Consider the following 16099-nt stretch of genomic DNA (forward strand, 5'->3'; position numbering starts at 1 on the left):
TCAGAGCGCTTTACATAACACACATTCATTTTTTTTGTTAGGCACCCCTTGTTTTAAGCCCCGATGTGTTGCAGTTTGATTTGTGGCAAAATTCTCTTTACCTGTCTTAACCCTGCCAGTTTAGCCCAGAGTTTGTTTCTGCTGCTGAATAATCTACAAAGCACACAAAAAGGGGCGGGTGAGAAGGAAAAGAAGCACAGGTCACCAGATATCACAGGGCAACAATGTTATCAGTAGTGGACGAGTGTTGCCTGAATCACGTTTGATAACATTGAATTATATTTGCTACAAATGTCCATCGCTCGAATTCTTGTAATAGAATTTTTGCCTAGGCTTTTGCCTTGACACCTAATAGCACGATTAAACCATATTTGCTTGGGATGGAATTATTCCCTTTTTTGTAAATTGGCTGTAGGATAGACCCTTTCCAAGATTGGGGTACCTTGGCAGAGTGAAAACCGTCCTCGTATAAAGGGGTGAGCAGATCTGCCCATACATCTGTATCTGCTCTAAAGAGTGAGTCTGTTAGGGCCAGGTGCTCCATTTGTTCTGATGGATATTTATGGCTTTGTGAACAGTTACTCTGTTAAAACTAGGGGTGGGCGAAATTTGCGAAAGTGACTTTCGCAAATTATCGCGAAAATGTTAAAAATCTCCGCAAACACGCGGAAATATCGCGAAGATGCGGAAGTTTTTTTCCCGCCCGTTCGCGGTATTTTCTGCGTGGTCGTGGCTCGCCAACTTACCCATGCGGTTGCTCGCGGGCGCGGCCATCTTCTTTTCACTCTTCTCGCGGTGCATGATCGCGAGAAGAAAGACGTGATCGCGCGACCAATGACATTACTGCGGGCGCGAACTGTCGCAAGACAGCGCAAATGGCTACCAACAATCCAACATCTCGTGGAGAACGCGACCGGATCGGGAAAACTTGTCGGCGAACGCGGGGATTCAGGTAAGGCGATCGCGCGCGAGAATGTATTATTTTACAGCGCGAGCAAGAAACAAATTATCGCTAAGCTGCGGAATGCGGAAATTTTGACATTTTCGTGCTCTCCGCGGAACGCGAAAATGTCAAATTATCGCAATTTCCGCGAGCGGAACGGAAATTTAGCCCAGGCCTAGTTAAAACCTCACTGCAGTGTTTCGCTTGCTTGTCCTATACATTCTGCCACCTATATTCACTTTCATAGGTGCTCTGCATGTCTACATCTGTGTAGAGCAACTGGACATGATCGACGCATTTCTCCATAATTACATAATTCCCCTGGTTGTAGATTTATTATTTAAAGTATTAATTTATTTCCAGAATTTTTTCCAGGTTGATCTCACAGTGAGTGTAAATGAAGCAATTCTGATTCTGAATATTTCTCTTCTGTATTCCACAAAAGAATACATAGAGCTTTTTTAATTTTACACAACTGCTGTTGTGCAGCCTGGTTAGTTTTATTGGTGCTATATCTTTTAGCTGCTGTATTTAAGGATGATTTACTTTTTTTTAGCTTGGTGGTGTTCCGTATTGGATAATTAGTCCCGAATTTCATAATTGCTAGTCAGCTAGAGTTCTTTTTTCCCCTTAGTTAGCAGTGTATTGAATCTGTTATTAGAGCCCAGGTTAGTTGCAGATGACCAGTCCAGATGCTTAGGGGCCTATTAGAATAGCGGTCGGAAATTCTCCACGACCGCCGTGATAGCGGGAAAAGACCACCCGCAAGGACAGTGGCATAACCGCCGGTCTAATTAGGATACTCCGCAGTAGAAATCCGACTGCGGCGGTCGGATTCTGGCGATTAACATTGCGGCGGTTGCTGCTGCCAGCAGCACCGCCACGGTGTGAAAAGCAGCATGTCATGCATGTGACTGCACTGCGTGGCAGGCACTACACAGTGCCTGCTACCTGGTACAGGGACATGTAGGGGGGTACACATACCCCCCCAGTGCACCCACCCCCCCAACACATTGGGGGCACTCAATAGGCCCCCAGAGACATTCTCTGCATGTCTTTCCATGGCGGTTCCACCACTGCGGAAAGGCTGGCTACCACCGGCATCATAATCATGCCAGCAGAGCCTGGCCCTGCACCAGCATCATTGTAGCGGTCCAGTTCCACCCGCTAGGCATGCGTGCAGACTGGTACCGGTGGAAAAGTGGCGGGCGGAGAGTCTCACCGCCACGGTCGTCACTGCCATGCTAATGGGACCGGCGTTTTTCAGGGTTGCGATCGCGGGAGGATGTCCGTCACCGGTTTGGCGTTTGCCACCCCTGGTCCGGCGGCGACCATCCGTCCGTCATCCTAATAGACCCCAAAATTGGTTCAGTGATTGTTTCCTCCTGATAAATTGGTCCAGGCAGACCTCACTCTCCTTAATAACCTGTTTCTTTCCTCTCCTGTAGTAGCAGTGAAATATTTAATTGGCCAGCAGTGTGTGCTCCAAGTGAAGTTGAATTTCAGCTTTCAGAACTTCCAGTACAACAGGTAGAAATCGCCGATCACCCCATCTGAATCTGGTCATTTTGCCCAGAATCTGAAAGACGAGATGTGGTGGTAGAGCTTTCTCAGTCGCGGCGACCAGAATGCGGTACTTTCTTCCCCAATCTATGACTTCGATCACAGGGAACTTGCACTTTAGAAAGGCCTTAAAGACCTGGTTGTTTACCCCACATACAGACCCCCTTAGCAGCGTGTATAAGATTTATTTGTGGTGCCATCAAATGTTTGAACAATTTTTAAAGAAGTGAGTTTATGTGTTTTCAGCCAATTGGCTATTTTCTCCATTGGATGCCACTGATGCTGAATGAAATATCGGCCACATTTTCGGGCTTGGTATGTTAAAATCTCCTGTTATCATTATCTCAAAAAAAGCTGTCACTGGCTTTTCTGCCACTATTATGTGTATTTAAATTAGTTAGCAGGACTGATTTCGCCAATTTGTGAAAGTGACACTCCTTAATGGTAACTGACTATATCCGGAATCGCATTGGCCAAAAGTAGGCTGTTGGTTTGAGGAAAATACTGTTTAATTGAATTAGGGGATTCCTTACTTGTCACTTGCCCTTGTAAGGCCAATCCTCCAGATAGGAGTAATATAGGTTGTTTATTCCTTGGATCCTTATTTCTTACACTCCGTGTCTGAATCTTATTCATCGTTGTTTGTGTTCCTTTTTTGTTAAGCATTGCGCACTTGCACCTCATGTCAAAAATTCTGTGCGACAACTTCCAGTTTTGCGAAATCATGGAAATCTTACTGTAGTGTTGGTGTAGCAGCTGACTACTCAGCTCGCCTTTCAGCACAAATATAAGAGCAGTTTTAAGATTATGCTGAAACAGTTGGTTTGGAGGTGATTGACAAGAATGGAATGCAAAGCTGGTTTAAAGGCGCACCAGCAGTATTTCAGTGCTGCAGATGGCCAAAGGGTGGGATGGCAAACCATAGACAAATGGTGTTAACAGGACATGCAGGACGTACAAGGCCACCAGGCAGGCAGGGCAGGCAAGAGAGTTGAACAGGGCATTGTACAGCTGGATGGCCAGCAAGTGACTTGCAGATGGCTTGCAGATGATCAGCGGTGAGGCAGAAGTAAACAGAGCAGCAAACACAAGTGCAACCTGGACATACCCGACAGGGAGAATCCGGGCGTAAGTCGCACCAGCCACTTGGCTGGCCGCTTTTGTTTTGCCCTGGAGTTGCTGCCCGTCAATGCCTAATGCACTCCACATTTGTTGCTCTGCCAGGAGTTGCCACTAGCGTTGCCCTCTGAGGTACTGTCCGTGGCCCAAGGCCAGCAATGGGCCCGTCTGCCAAGCTTGCATGCACCTCATGCCAAACCTGTGTCATGCCTCTGCTTCCGCCTCTACTGGTACTGCCACCCTCTCAGCGGATCGTGCCTTTTAGCATCTCATCAGCTTCTTGCTGCTTCTTCCCTGCACTCTCCTGCAGCATCTGCAGTGTCTGTGCCATTGATGTCACCTGCTCCTCGTCTACTCGCTTCCTATTCTATAGGTGTTGTCTATGCGAGAGCTATTGGCTTTAGTAATGTTTTTTAGATATGTTTTACAGTATGGCAGGGTATGACCTGTCACTGTATAGGATTGAAGGGTATGGTATAGCATCTCATTGTATTGCATGGTATGGTGTGCTATGGTATGGTCTGTTATTATATAGTATGGTATTGTTGTGTGCAGATTTAGATTCTGTATATAGGTTTCCCGATTTATGCCCTTAAATAGGTACAATTCACATTGCCCTAATTTGGACATAGAAATCCGGCCCTTATTTAGACATTGTCCGTACAAACCAAATACAGGCATGGCCACCTACATCCATCCATCCACGTCACAACGAATTCTTGGAAAACCAGACCCTTAAGCCTTTAGGAATTTCCCTCAGCTTGAATATTGATTTCTCCAAGAACTCATTAAATATGCATGAACATCTATTCCTCAGGGGTTCGTTCATGACGTTCCTCTGCCCGACTTTTACGTCAATACTGGCATTCCTAGACATCTTCAAGGTATAAATATACCAGTACTTGCCCTGGCAAATTGCGGTTCCCGGAGGATTCTATCCAACCCAGACTACGCGGTTCGCCATGGCAAGTTCGGAAGGAGATCGAGTTCCAGTCTGATGCACTGACGCTGCCATCCTCCTCGCAGAGAATACAGCTCCAGTGCTCTCTGACTTCCCTTGAGGGGTTTAGACTCTGGAGTCCAGAAAGGAGATTCCAACCTCTCTCATTCTAAGGTATGGAGCTGACTAGAACTTAGAGAAACGTTTGACAACTCTTGGCTAAACTAAAAATATAGATAGCTATACTTTAGAAATTGCACCTACTTTAAACCTTGTACTGCACTTAGGTTAGGTACACTGGGGTAGAACAATTTAGAAGCATCAGATGAGTATCACGTTTTAGCTTATGTTATTTATGTATGTATTTTGATTAACATATGTCATAGCTACAAACCATGCTATTGCAGTATTATTTTATCTTACTGCTAACCTCGTACATATTGTACTTCGCAGTCTGTCTTACGATTGTAGCAATTCATATCTCTTGCATGAGAAATAAGACTGTTCAATAAACCCTTTTATTGAAATGCCCGTCTCTCTATTTCTGTGCAACTCTGTAGAAACGAAGCATGCACGATTGACTGAGTGAAACTGTTATCTATTGTTTCTACGATTCTGAGACTGTTCCGATTCTAAAAGGAAACAAAGTTGTCATGTTTATGCGGTTGTCAGAGACTAATCCCTTCTTGTATATTCGAGAAGTTTCTAGTGACCTCCAAGTTGCCTGGCACACACAAGTAATTAAGTTTAATATACTCGATAGAGACATACTGACCTTAGTCCTATGTCAAATCTATAGTGTATGTTATTCCAATGAGCAGAGCCTATCAGGGATATAGGAACTACACTACAGTATGGTTTGGCTTGTTATTGCATAGTATGGTTTGGCATGTCATTGTATAGTATGGCATTGTATTGAATGACTTGTTATTGTATAGTATGGTATGGCATGTTATTGTATGGTGTGGTATAGCCTGTTATTTTATAGTATGATATGGTGTGACCTGTTGTTGTAAAATATGGTACGAGCTGTTATCATATAGAATGGAATGTTATGGCCTGTCTTTGCTTGTTATGGTATGGTGTGGTGTGGTATGGTAGAGCAGGGGCCGCCATTTTATAGTATGTTATGGCATGGTATGATATGGCACGGTAAGGCCTCTTATTGTCTAGCATGGTATGGTATAGTATAACAATCAATTTATGATATGGTATAGCCTGTCATTTTTTAGTATGGTATGGTTTGTTATTGCATGGAATGGTATGACACAAACTGCTATCCGTGGTATTTCCCATTGACCATCTTCACAGGAAGTGAAATGACTGGATTTCCCATGATTCATTTGCACAGGAAGTGACATCACCGGATTTCCCATTATCCATCTGCACGTGAAGTGGCATCACTGGTTTTCCAGCCAAAACAATCTTTAAAAGAAGAAGTCAAACAAGAGGACTTCATTTCCCATTACCCACCTGCACAGGAAGTGGCATTAATGGATTTCCCATCATTATTCTCCACAGGAAGTGACATCAGTGGCTTCCCGCCCATGGTACCCTGCTCTCAGCCTTCCTCCCAGGACCCTTCTTAGTGACGGCTGCAGGACAGACGTGCGCTGCTGTTGTGACTAGCGCCAATGGCAACCCCGTCTGTGTCCGTCCACTGCTGGACCGCACCCAACACCAGGAACTCTAGTTCTACCCCTACCTACTGATACCCTGCTGCACACCTCCATGCTCTTAGCCCCAGCAACTGCTCACTGTACTCTTGACACACTGCACCATACAACAGGAGCGTTCACATGCTTCTCCTGCAAGTTTTCATGAACTCTCTCACACCCTACACCCACCATTCATGCACTAACAGCTCCCAGCACCCCAATCGCTCACACTCACACAAACCAGCCTCCTGCTCAAGCTCACACAGACCTAACACCAACCAAACACCACACTTGCATGCATGTTCCTCAACACCTGTTTGCTCACCAAACATGCCACAAAAATATGGGACCTACCACAACCATGCTCCGGACCTGCTCTTTCACATAGAAACATGGCTAAACCCAATCTTGGCACTGGACATAACTACAATCATTCCTGCCAGCTGCAAGATCGTTAGGCAAGACCATCAGCACAAACCCAGAGGTAAAGTCTCTATCATATTTAAAGATACTGTGAACTGCACCTCCTACACAGACATCCTCACCAGCTACAGGGAACACCTCACATTCAAGAAACGCATCACAGCCATCTTCTCCGTGTGCGGAACCCTTGTATACAGACCACCAGGAACCCATACCAATTCACCAGCGACATTGCAGGCTTTGTAGCACCCCTCATCATCTTCGCCAGCATCTTCATCCTCCTCAAAGACCTTAACTTTCACCTAGAAGACCTCACCAACCCGATTTCTACTGCCCCTCTAGAAAAACCTCAAAACCTTGACCTCACCCAGCACCTTACCAAACCCACCCACACCGCTAGACACCTACTAGACCCAATGTTCTCCTCAATCAGCAACATGACAGTTGATGAGCTAGCAACTATGACCTTGACAGACTACACCCTTGTCAGTTTCACCATACCCATCTCACCCCATCCAGACCTACCACCACTGGAAGGGCCCACTGCAGCTGGAAACAGACCTCGGAAGAGGACTGGGGTTCTGCCCTCTCTGAGCACTGGCCCAAGCACACCAGTGACTTGCTGAAAGCCATAAAAAACCTAAACATCCGGATCAGTGCATGCACCAATACCTTGGCTACCCTCAAGCACAAATCAACTGCAAGAACCTGACCACAGACTACCTGGTACACAGAGGAACTCAAAATGGTGAAAAGCAACTGCAAGCAACTGGAGGGCAAATGGGGATCAAGTTGATACACAGCAGATAAAGATATCTTCAAATCTGCGCTATCACCAGTAGGTAGAGAATCCCAAGCACACAGCTCTTGCTGATCACATTGTCTCCAGCACTAACAGCAGCAAGGAAATCTTCGCCATCATCGAAGATATCACCACACCATCTGCCGCCTCTAGCACATCACCCCCTTACAAGACCATTGCAATGAACTCTTGGAATTCTTCTATAACAAAATCTCCTCCATATGTAACAACCTTGATCCTCAACCAGATGCCGTCATTGTCGCAACTCAATTTTCCATCACTGCTGATGAACAAACCCTGACTTTGTGGCCTCCCATCACCACCATCGAAATCGCTGCTACCTTAAGGACCATTCATTCGGGGGTTCCATCTGACCCTTGCACCCACACCTTAATCTAAGGGCACCTACCAATTTACAAAGCACTAACACTCATCCTCATTGTCTCCATCGACTCAGCCACATTCCCGGACACCATTAATTATGCCATTACCATCCCCCTACTGAAGAAGCCATCTGCTGACCCAGCCAGGTTTTCCAACTAGAGACCCATCTCCCTCCTACCATAATCGGCAAAAGTCTTCGAAAAACTAATCAACCGATGCCTCAACGACCACCTCAGCAACCACCAGCTCGTTGATGCCACGCAGTCCGAATTCAGGCACTCATCGCTGTCACAGGCAACATCCGCATGATCCTTGACAGAGGAGACACAGCAGCCCTCATTCTCCAGGACCTCTCTGTAGCATTTAAAATGATCTCACACCCCATCCTTATCTGGAGCCTGCATAAGATTGGCATCCAAGGAACCATTCTCCTCTGGATCTGCGCCTTAACAGATAGAACACAAGCTGCCTGCATGGCATCTTACTCCTCTGAAGTCAACAAACTCATCTGTGACGTGCCTCAAGACTAATCGGTCAACTCTACCCTTTTCTATGCATACATGAACCTCCTGGCCAATGTCATCTTCGCACAATATCAACAGCCTCTCATATGTAGATGACACGCAACTCATACTCTCCCTCTCGCACAAGACCCCCAACACAAGAAACAAGTTTACTGCCTGCATGTCTGAAGTCGCTAACTGGATGAAAGCCAACTGTCTCAAGCTCAACACTGACAAGACAGAAGTAGTGATCTTTGGCAAGAACACCTCACCATGGTACTCCACTAGCGTCTCACCCAAAACCTACGCCAGAACCTTGGAATAGTCATCAACAGCAAACATGTCATGACTGCACAGTCAACGCCATCAATTCATCCTGCTTTCACAACTTGAACATGCTGAGGAAGATCTTCAAATGGCTCCCAAGCAACACTAGAAAAACTGTAATTCATTCCCTAATCACCAGCAGGTTGGACTATGGGAACACCCTATACGCTGGGATCACCAAGCAACTCATTAGAAGGCTACAAACCTTTCAGAACTCTGCAGACAGACTCATTCTTAACCTGTCACACACAACCCACATCTCACAACACACCTCAAAGAACTACACTGACTCCTGATACACAAACAGGCTCAATTCAAACTCTTCACACACACATTCAAGACACTGCACTACTCAGGCCCCACCCACCTGAACAGTTGCTTCTTTCCACCAGTGACCTAGACACCTCCGCTCTGCAGGACTCCACTTTGCACACTTCCCATGCATATACAGAACCAGATCAGGAGGACAGGTGTTCTCTTACATCGCTTCTAAAGTGTGGAATGAGCTCCAACTCCACACCAGAGCCTTGAATTCTGCAAGAAGCTGAAGACCTGGCTTTGAATTAAACAACCTACCATGGGCTAAGAACACAAGCCTGCAGGTGATTGTGCGCTTTACAAATACACATAACTTAACATAACATAGCAGTGTTAGCGTGGAGTATAGGCATAGTAGAGAGAAACATGCAGATGCATGAATTGCTTGAACAAAACGTTAGATTAGTGTTAGATCTTTCAGTGACCTGAAAGGTCTAAAAGCAATGCTGTAGTAAAGATTGCATTTGGAAAATGAATAAAGTGTATTTAAATAATAAACAAGTCCATTGCTGCAGTATCACCCTGGAGCATTTATACAATAAATAAGTCCATGGCTACAGTGTTTGCGTGGCGTAGAGGCACAGAAAACAAAAACATGCAGTGGCACAAACTGCTTTCCGTAGCTACAGTGTTAGCGTGAAGAAGCAGCACAGCAGCGAAAAACATACAGTCACATGAACTGCTTTAATAAAAAGGTAAAATTGCATGTTGAAAAGAAAGGAATGCTCTTAAACATATATTAAATAGTTCTATGGCTGCAGTGTCACCTTGGAGGATTTAAAAGCCATGTTGTGGTAATTGCATTTGGAAAACGAATAAAGTGCTTGTAAACGTTAAATAAGTCTGTTTCTGCAGTATTGCTTTGAGCTTTTAAACATTAAATAAGCCTGTGGCTATAGTTTCAAATTGCCTCAGAATCTGGCATAAAAAAACATGCAGTTGCATGAACTGCTTTAATAAAAAGGTAAGCTTACATGTTAAAAAGAAAGAAAATACTTTTAAACATTAAATAAGGAAATCGATGCTGCATCACCCTGGACCTTTTAAACATTAAATAAGTCGGTGGCTACTGTGTTAAACTGTCTCAATCCGAGCAGTGGAAGCACACTAATATAGACATTAATCAGTACTTGGCCCATGCTCCACCGAAGACACTCACGAAGAGAGAAGGTGAAACTGGCACACTCTAACCAATGAGAACCAAGGAAATGAGAGTGACACTGAAGCCAACCAATGTTTAGCAATGGTAGGGCTCTAAGCCCCCTTTAAGTTTAAGTTACACAATATCTTGCAAGCGACAGCGCATGTGCTGTTTCAGGCAAGACCTAAGCAGTCATCAGCCCGATTAGGATGGACTGGTATCAACCAAAGGTGAGGGATCTACTTTATATGGTTCAGACCCACCAATGTTTGTTAATGTGCCCAACGGCACACTGGAAGGCAGAACTTCTAATTTCAACATTGCTAGCAGGTCTCACGTTTTGTTTCTGAGGAAATTCCTGGACTTCCTCAACAGTGTTCTACTGCCCTTGAAGGGGTTAGGCCTTTCTACTTGAATCTCTGCTGGAGAGGCTGCCAACCTCACATCACTGGTTAATCTGAGCAGTGGCCCACAGCTGGGATCCATCATACCCCGCCAAATGTGACATGAATGTGGTTAGCATGGATGTGAGTACTTGAGTAGATGGGCTGCCCCAATTTTGGGGATGTGTGTGTGTGTGTGTGTGTGCGCGCATGTGTGTGCATGTGTGTGTGTGCACGCGTGTGTTTGTGTGTCCATAGGATTGTGGGTTACCATGGAACACAACTGTATAAGTCATGCCATGGAACTTAGAGTAGAAAAAAACCCTTGCTTGTTTGTGGATGGAGTCACTTGATGAATGCAAACAATGCTATCAAAAGTTGTTATCCTCGGGGGACAGGGCTATAGAAGTAGGTAGGGGAATAAGGTACGATGTGATAAAAGGTCATTTACAGTCATATCCATTGTGGTGCATTTTTAGTACAATTTTATTTAGACTGCTTGTGACTGGTGTGAGTAAGAATAATCATACTTCTTACTATAGAACTAGAGGAAATAACTCAGGCACTTTTGTTCTTCAAGGGGAATATGGATTCCACTTGGTGTATGCTTGGACAGCTCGCATGTGTTGATTTTGATCTTGTTTCTCCTTTGCGTGACACCATTTAGTGATGCAAACTGTGGAGGAGGAGGAACAGTTAGGTACCTTCATGAGCTGTCATAATCCTTCCATGTTTATACTTTGCACAACTCCGAGTTGGTTTTGTCCACCGTAGATATGCCAGGCACATCCAAGCCCTCCGTGATGTTTTATCAGGCTATGTGAGATATGCACATATACTTGGACAAGGAATTGGTGTCCCGCCTCTGGAAATGATCATTCACTAAGGTCAATGAGTCCCAATAGTAGGAACTGACCATGCATCTTCCACTTACTGCCTCGCAGGACTCCCTCTTTAGCTCTGTCCCGTGTTGCAAACATGGCTTCAAACCAAAACGGCCCTGCCATGAGAAATTAAGCCTACTGGGGCATTGCAGGCAATCAGTCGAAATGCAGGCACACACTGCCTAGAAGCTTATACTGACAGATTAAATTGTAGCTCCTTCAGGAGCATCTTTTATTTAAGCCTTTCTCCTGTGATTCATGGCAGTATTCTGATGACATATGGTAGCTCCCTTTGGGCCCTGGAGCCCACCCAGAGCAGAGAAAATAGAAACCTGTCCCATGACCCTTCCGCTAGTCTGTATCAGAGGGAATAATACCTGTAAGGGGACTTAGGGCCAGATGCATCAAAGGGTTTTGCCCATTCTGTGTCTATGGGAAAATGTGTTCATGCATATGGCCCTCAGAGCCTGTCCTGCCAGAGTCTCTGGCTGTTATTTGTGGTGGGCTCCCATTAAGCCAGCCACCCTGGGTTATGACACGCACCAAGTGAATTTTCTAGTTTTCTTCATTTACCTACCTTGTACGAAACAGGTGTAGCAAAATAGGAGCAATGATCATCAATACATAGCCAATAGTGGACAGTCAAAGCTTTAGAAGATTAATCTCCCAGGCATTATATATGTAGGTATACCCCCCTTTGGGGGATTCCCTTAGTGATTTAATGTAACCTGAAATGCAATAACACTTACGCATGCCTGTCTTTAAGCTGAAAGCAACATTTTTTACAGCAGCCTCCAAGTGTCCAGGAGTTGCATGATGGTAGCAGATGCAGGATTTTTGTGGACACTTCCCCTCAAGGTAAAATATGCGAAACAGGGTGTATCAGTTTCCTTCGATGGGGTGGGAACAGACCATTTATGTCATACGTTAGATACAAAGTAACAGTCTGTTTGCACACAGAGTAACAATTACACCAAAATCACATTGCTATACAAAACAGTCTATCTTATAACAATTGCGTTGTAAAGTGTAAACTTAGTATCAGGTTAAAGAATACAAAATACAGACCTCATTGGTCATAAGTTGAAGGCAATAGGTCATTAATAATGGGGTTTTCGGGGCACGTGACTTGCAGGAACAGCACCAGTTATTTGTAGATGCTGTCGCGCCAGACTGCGCTCATATGCAGTGTTGTCACTGCTCCGACTGCTGAAGGAGGCAGTGATGTCCATCCACTGCTATGGGCACGCTGGCTTTGATGCCCCCTTGTGGACTTTCATGAATATCGCACTCCGTAGGCATCTACAAACACGCAAACTTGTATCAAGATACACTGTAACCCATTCATAGGGTATGTGTTAGACCAGTGATGCTCAAAGTACGGCCCGGGGGCCACATGCGGCCCTCTGACCTTTACATGCGGCACCCTGGGCAGCAGCAGCAATGGGCTGCCGTTTACTCGACTCAGCACTAACATGAAAAAAAAAGTTAAATATACAGCAAACACTTATTAAAAGGTTAATTGCAGTTAGGGAAAGGAAGTAACTAGGCCCTTAAGTTTAGGAACTCCTTCATTTGTAAAGACAGCCGCTAGATATACATGCTTTGCTTCCCCTACACCCACTTTACACCCCCCGCTGACATCAGTGCGGCCCTTGGTCACACCATAGACTAAACTTTGCGGTCCCTGGGAATATGTTTGTGAGTACCCATGTGTTAGATTGTCAACTGCCGTCCAGTGAAACTAGGTTCAATCTAGGGAGCAATTTTTGAAGAGCTTTCAGGTCAGGCCAGAGCAGCCGACTTTCAAACTGGGGAATCAGATTAGAGTCTCGGCATCGGCTTAACATCCTGTGATTCTGGACAAATAGTTTGTATACCAAAAATGAACGTGTCCTGGTGTTGCTCATGTACAGCGCTCCAATACCTTCGGGTCGAGTTCGCGCCATATAAAACTGCAATTTTTTTTCTAATATTGGCAAAATTTGTTGCTCCCATAAGTATTTGGCTAGCTTTGCACCTCGTTTGTTTGTTCGGAACTAAACTGTATTGGATGTTTACTTTTCTTTAGCAGACAATTTCCAAGTCAAACAACCTTTATGCGGTGTATGCTTTGCTTCCATAAATTACTGAACACTATCTCTGCAGAAACGTTGAATAAAGTATTTTACCTTAATTCTTTTAACAGTGAGTTTTTTATTCTTCATTGTTGTTGCAGCTCGATGTACTTTCATTTTCACATCTTAAGTCTCTTGGTGTTACTGATTCTACCAATGAAACCTCCTGGACAAACTCAAAAGCGAGCTCAGGAGAACTCAGTTAACCACAAGAAGATGCGATGACACCTCACGAACAAGACTACCAAAGAGGAAGTGAAGCACTGAACTCCCAAAAAAAGACAAGAACATTCCAATAAATAAATGATACCTCATTTTGGGAGGAAAGAACCGCTAAACCATTTGCACAGCAAATTTCCCACTGACAAAACAAATGTACGTGGCTGTGGAGGAATCTTTTCAACTGTGTAAACATAGGAAATATTTTTTTGTACAAAGTACATTTGTTTATTGCATTTTAATATATTTGATGTACATATCTTACCTCTGAAGCCTTTTTGACCCAGAACTTGTGCGATGTGAAGCAATATCTTGGTTTTATACTCTGCTGGTGAGTGAGCATTTCTTAGTGAGCTGGGTAGCTTCTGATGATCAGTAGTTTCCCGCATCTGACCCTGAGTCACTTCAACCAAGGTTCGAAACTAGCATTAGCCATTGCCCCCCAAGCTCTTTAATTATGAAGTGTGCTCCTGCGGGAGGCCTGGGAGGCTTGTTGCACATTTCACTGTTTGAGCCTGATGGAGTTGAACACACTGAAGCATCGGGGTCAGGTCAGAGCTTCTGTAGTTCTTTCTGCACCCAAAGTGAACCCCTGAGGATCACTGAGTTGGGTACCGACAGGGCCGGCTCTAGGGCGGTGTGATCGGTGCCACCGTACGGGGCGTTGACTTGGGGTGGGGGCGCTCTGCTTGCAAATATATTGGGGATTGAAAACCACCTGCTGCCACGTTCCTTGCCTCCAGCACTTTTCAGACATCAATAAAAATGTCAAGATAACTCCGGTGATTAATGTTCTTCCTGGAGAGAAACAGAGTTTTGTCTAGTGGAAGTTTGACTCCTCAGTTAAGGTAGCTCAGAGGGTTAATATGCCTGCTGCTAACAATGTGTGCCATGCAGATCACAAAGTGCATATAATACAGGAGCACAACACCCATTGGGCTCACCGGGTTTCAGCCCCCTCCCCCCGTTTTCTGTGTGTCAGCCAGGGCTGAGACAGCTTTGCGGGCTGGCGACCATCTAATTGCAGCCGCACCGAGTACTTCACAAGTCATTGAAAGACCATTTACTTGTTAATGAGGCTTTTGTTGTGTTTTCACCCCCTTCTTACAGCCACTCTGCCTATGGCTGTAAGAAGGGGCTATATATATACACTCTGAATCTGCTCACTTGTAGGGTGCTCTATAGAGGAGCTGATTTCCACCTAAACTTGGGAACTACCCAGAGTTCCTTGCTTCCTTTTTCTCATAAATATGTATATATATATTCCATTGCCCTTGACGCAAATCAGACGCCCAGTCTCTTGGTTGGGACTAGTAAAGCGGAAGCGTCACCACTTCAATATATCAGAAGAAAATCACAGACTCCTCCAACAGATTGTTAATATATATTAAGAAGTAATGTGACAGTATGGTGCAGTTTGATTAAGATCACAATCTAGAAGTCTTCACATTGTCACTGACTTTATATACAAATGAACATGCAAATGTGCAATTACCATCTTGATTGAAGTTATCTCACTGAAAGTCTCTCTTCACTGTTTGTGTTAATTAAGTTTAAAAAACAGAGAAACCGACCAAGATGGATTCACATATGATTAAGACCTGAGAGGGGTCGAAACACATCATGGTTGGACTCTTTTGATGTGAATAAACCTATCTGTGAACGATGATCGGATCGTGGGCTTGTTTCACGGCATCTGTTGAAGGAGTTCATGATTTTCTTTTGACATATATATATATATTCCCAAACAAAGAATTGCAACGCACTCCAGTAGTCTTAAGTAACTGCGTTGCTTTTTATTTAAGGCACAATCTCCACCACCACCACTTAAGACTACTGGAGTGCGGTGCAATTCTTTGTTTGGGAACATATTGCGAGGTAGTGTCCGACCTCGACATCCGGCACATGCTGTGCGAGATAGCGTGCCGTTTTTGGACAGTTTGGTGAGAAGATACATATATATACATTATCTACTGGCGGTCGCCACTAGATAGTTATAGTTAGGACCGTGTTTCCATAGGAAATCTGAAAATTCTATTTTGAATACCTTTGGCGCCGGTTGACGAATCTTCGCGAAATTTTCAAAACTGATGGGGCGCTCCGCTCAGCTCCTACCCTGAAAGTATCGGGGGGATTCGTCAAGCGGGGGCCGGGAAAAAAGGGGGGTCCCAAAACGCATTTTCCACATGCATTTTCCCATAGGACCTTATAACTATAACTCGCGCGACCGCCACTCTATCACAAGGATGATGTCATCAGTGATGTCATGAGTGATGCCACTGACCATGTCATGAGTGATATAATATGTGACGTCATGAGCAGAGGATTGCGGGCGCGCGAGTTATAGTTATCTCAACTTCATTAGTTTTTTACGA

General features: G+C 44.7%; 1 protein-coding gene across 2 annotated transcripts in view; it reads left to right on the forward strand.

Moving 5' to 3' along the window:
- The window catches only part of MBOAT1 (membrane bound glycerophospholipid O-acyltransferase 1), a 414235-nt gene extending 399737 nt beyond the window's left edge, over window positions 1-14498 (forward strand). For both annotated transcript variants that reach the window (XM_085607052.1, XM_085607053.1), the window contains one exon: window positions 13607-14498. In XM_085607052.1, the coding sequence (XP_085463178.1) occupies window positions 13607-13730 (124 nt within the window). In that variant the 3' untranslated portion in view covers window positions 13731-14498. The remainder of the gene's footprint in view (window positions 1-13606) is intronic.
- Window positions 14499-16099: the final 1601 nt, after the last annotated feature.

Source organism: Triturus cristatus, chromosome 5_2 (assembly GCF_964204655.1).
Source record: "Triturus cristatus chromosome 5_2, aTriCri1.1, whole genome shotgun sequence".
NCBI lineage: Eukaryota > Metazoa > Chordata > Amphibia > Caudata > Salamandridae > Triturus > Triturus cristatus.